The sequence below is a fragment of the Buceros rhinoceros genome, unplaced genomic scaffold, assembly GCF_000710305.1.
Source record: "Buceros rhinoceros silvestris isolate BGI_N320 unplaced genomic scaffold, ASM71030v1 scaffold3020, whole genome shotgun sequence".
Taxonomy (NCBI): domain Eukaryota; kingdom Metazoa; phylum Chordata; class Aves; order Bucerotiformes; family Bucerotidae; genus Buceros; species Buceros rhinoceros.
Genome location: NW_010388874.1, coordinates 218,204 through 220,687, shown reverse-complemented (window position 1 = coordinate 220,687; position 2,484 = coordinate 218,204). Strand labels below are relative to the sequence as shown.

The 2,484-nt window shown below is 41.3% G+C and overlaps 1 protein-coding gene across 1 annotated transcript in view; it reads right to left on the bottom strand.

Moving 5' to 3' along the window:
• TMC3 (transmembrane channel-like 3) overlaps nucleotides 1–2,484 on the bottom strand; it is a 21,585-nt gene that overhangs the window by 8,523 nt on the left and 10,578 nt on the right. Inside the window, exons 10-13 of the mRNA XM_010131689.1 lie at nucleotides 2,339–2,479; nucleotides 1,690–1,799; nucleotides 1,426–1,504; nucleotides 680–916 (exon numbers count right to left, since the gene is read on the bottom strand). Of these exons, the coding sequence (XP_010129991.1) occupies nucleotides 680–916; nucleotides 1,426–1,504; nucleotides 1,690–1,799; nucleotides 2,339–2,479 (567 nt within the window). The remainder of the gene's footprint in view (nucleotides 1–679; nucleotides 917–1,425; nucleotides 1,505–1,689; nucleotides 1,800–2,338; nucleotides 2,480–2,484) is intronic.

The window sequence follows — 2,484 nt, the reverse complement described above, 5'->3', positions numbered from 1 at the left end:
TAGGGAAGCAAAAAGCGTCATATTAAGTCTGCAGATTTTCTGCAACCTAACTGTGGGAATGTGCGTACGTGGCGCTGCTGCCCAGCTGGCCCCATTCTCATGAGCTGTCAGTGTTTTGAAACCTTTTTTGGTTGTCCTCTTTGTCTCTGAGGAAGCGAAGAACACTTGCTTCTCTAGCGATTTACCGGGGCAGAATGAGTAGAGGCTTTGGAGATATCGTACAAATGACCAAGAGCACAGACTGATGCTTGGCACGGGTCTGCATCCCCACCTATCCAGGCAGCAAGCTGAATCCGCACAGGGGGCACGTTACTGCTTATACGTTTTTATAGCCATGTTTCTCTGTATGAGTTTAGAAGGATGTATCCTATTAAAACAGGATTTGTATCATGCATCTGTAGAGATCTGCCTGTGCAGAGCTGAAGGCAAATGCCAAAGCCCAGAAAAAGAACATTTGTACAACACCAAATGCATTGTAGATACTGAATAATAATAAAAATGCTTGTATCTGTGGCCATAGTGCTTGGAGCGGTCTTTACTCTTCCTACGCAATCCTTAGCTAAATTCTGGAATGTTATACACAGAAAAGCTCTAAAATTAAACCAGCACAACATGATTTTAAGTTTTTGTCAAATGTGGGTTAGGAGTAAGTTGATGGCTTAATAAAGCAATTACGTACTTGACCAACATATGTCTCCCAGCACTGATCCTGTGGTTTCTGGGTGTTCACGGAAACTGTTTTGTTAACCAGCGAGTCAGGGACCATGAAGCCTTGAGTGCGAGATTCTTCCGACGTGACAACGCCATTTTTCGTAATTTGTACACCAGGAATAGTTGTAGATAAATTGTCGTCTTTAGAAAGGGTTTTGTTTGCTAAGAAGGTGGTAGAATTACTTGCGTTGTTGTTAACAGAGACCTGAAATAATAAATGTCCTGAAAGCTACTTTTTTTCAACTGTAGATACATGCAGATGTCCGTACCTTCTACAGCACACGCACACAGAGGCATTACTTCATGTATTTTCAAGCAGCAGTTTAGGTGACTTAAGTAGCTGTCAATGTGCGGAGTCAGATGGAACTTGTAAGGACAGTGCTGAAAACTGATTTTAGGTAACAGGAAATATTTGGCCTGAAGTGATGGGCTTTTTGTCATTTTTTTTTTTTTAACACTTAAACAATGCACAGAAATGTATTTATCATGTTTCATCAGCAATCAAATGGATCCAGTTATCCTAAAAATCTGCAGGTAGTTGTAAATGAACATTACAAACTAAACCTAAATTTACAATCCTATCAATTTGTAATATGTTATGATCAATTTCAAACTAATTTACATCTGACTAATTTTCAAACTAATTTACATATTGACAACAAATAAATAAAGTTTACTAGCTTTACACATCAGGAAACATCAAGTTAAACTTACAGTGACACTCATACTGTCCACTTTATCCAGGAGAGCAATGATTAAACTGTAGAGGTTTCCCAGGTATAGAACAAGGACCCTGAAAACAGCAAGAATAAGATAGATGTTATTGACATTTTTTTCCCATCGAGTTCTCATACGTTCTCTGGTCTGGCTGGACTAAAACATGCACTAAACACCCACTAAAACATGGACTAAAAGGGAGGAACATATCTCTTCCTCCCTTTCTTCTAACATATTTTCTACACTGCAGAATGCCCATACCTGGCAAGCTGGAAGCGAAGAGTGGTCCTTGGGTGATACATCTCCAGAGCTGCCACGAGTTCAAAAGCAGATGGTGCAATCATTGTGATCAGTGACACGACTACGCTTACCTATGGAACAGGAAGACGCAGCATTTTTATAGCTTCTCATTGCAGATCTTCTGCGGTACCTTGAGTGCTGACTGAAATGCTGCTGATACACATGCTTTGGTGATTGCTTTTCTTGGAGGAGATGCTTTAAAATTTTAAATTGACATTAGTAATAAAATAGCTGTTGTCACACCTCATTCCTTTCTGGACTGTTGGCCCAGTGTTTGCTCAGCTCAATCATGGGTGCAGAAGCAGGTTTGTAAGTGACAAGAAAGTTTATGCTTTGTCCTCACAAAATAGAAGCCAGCTAGAACTGCGGTCTCCGTGAAATGAAGACCTGCAGCATCCCCCTGCCCACTTCAGCTCTGCTAACGCCTTGCTGCAGAGCAGAGGGAGCAAGCGTGCCAAGACAGATCCTGGTAACCGCCACTCTGCCCTCTCGTTCCTCATTTCTCCTGGTTAATCTCTTGTGATTGACACCTCAGTGCGCACTATTGCTACAGAGAGCCTTGAGACAATAACTCTGCTTCTAGCACAGAGGTAACAGAAGGACAGCATACCTCGTTTTTTTCCCAAAGAGTCAATTCCTTTTTGGTGCGCTCTAACCTTTGGGATCGATCCACAACAAAGTATATGATGTAAATACTTCCAGCAAGCGAGAGAAGCACAAGGATGTTGGCAATAATTCTTAAGCTTATAGCCTCTG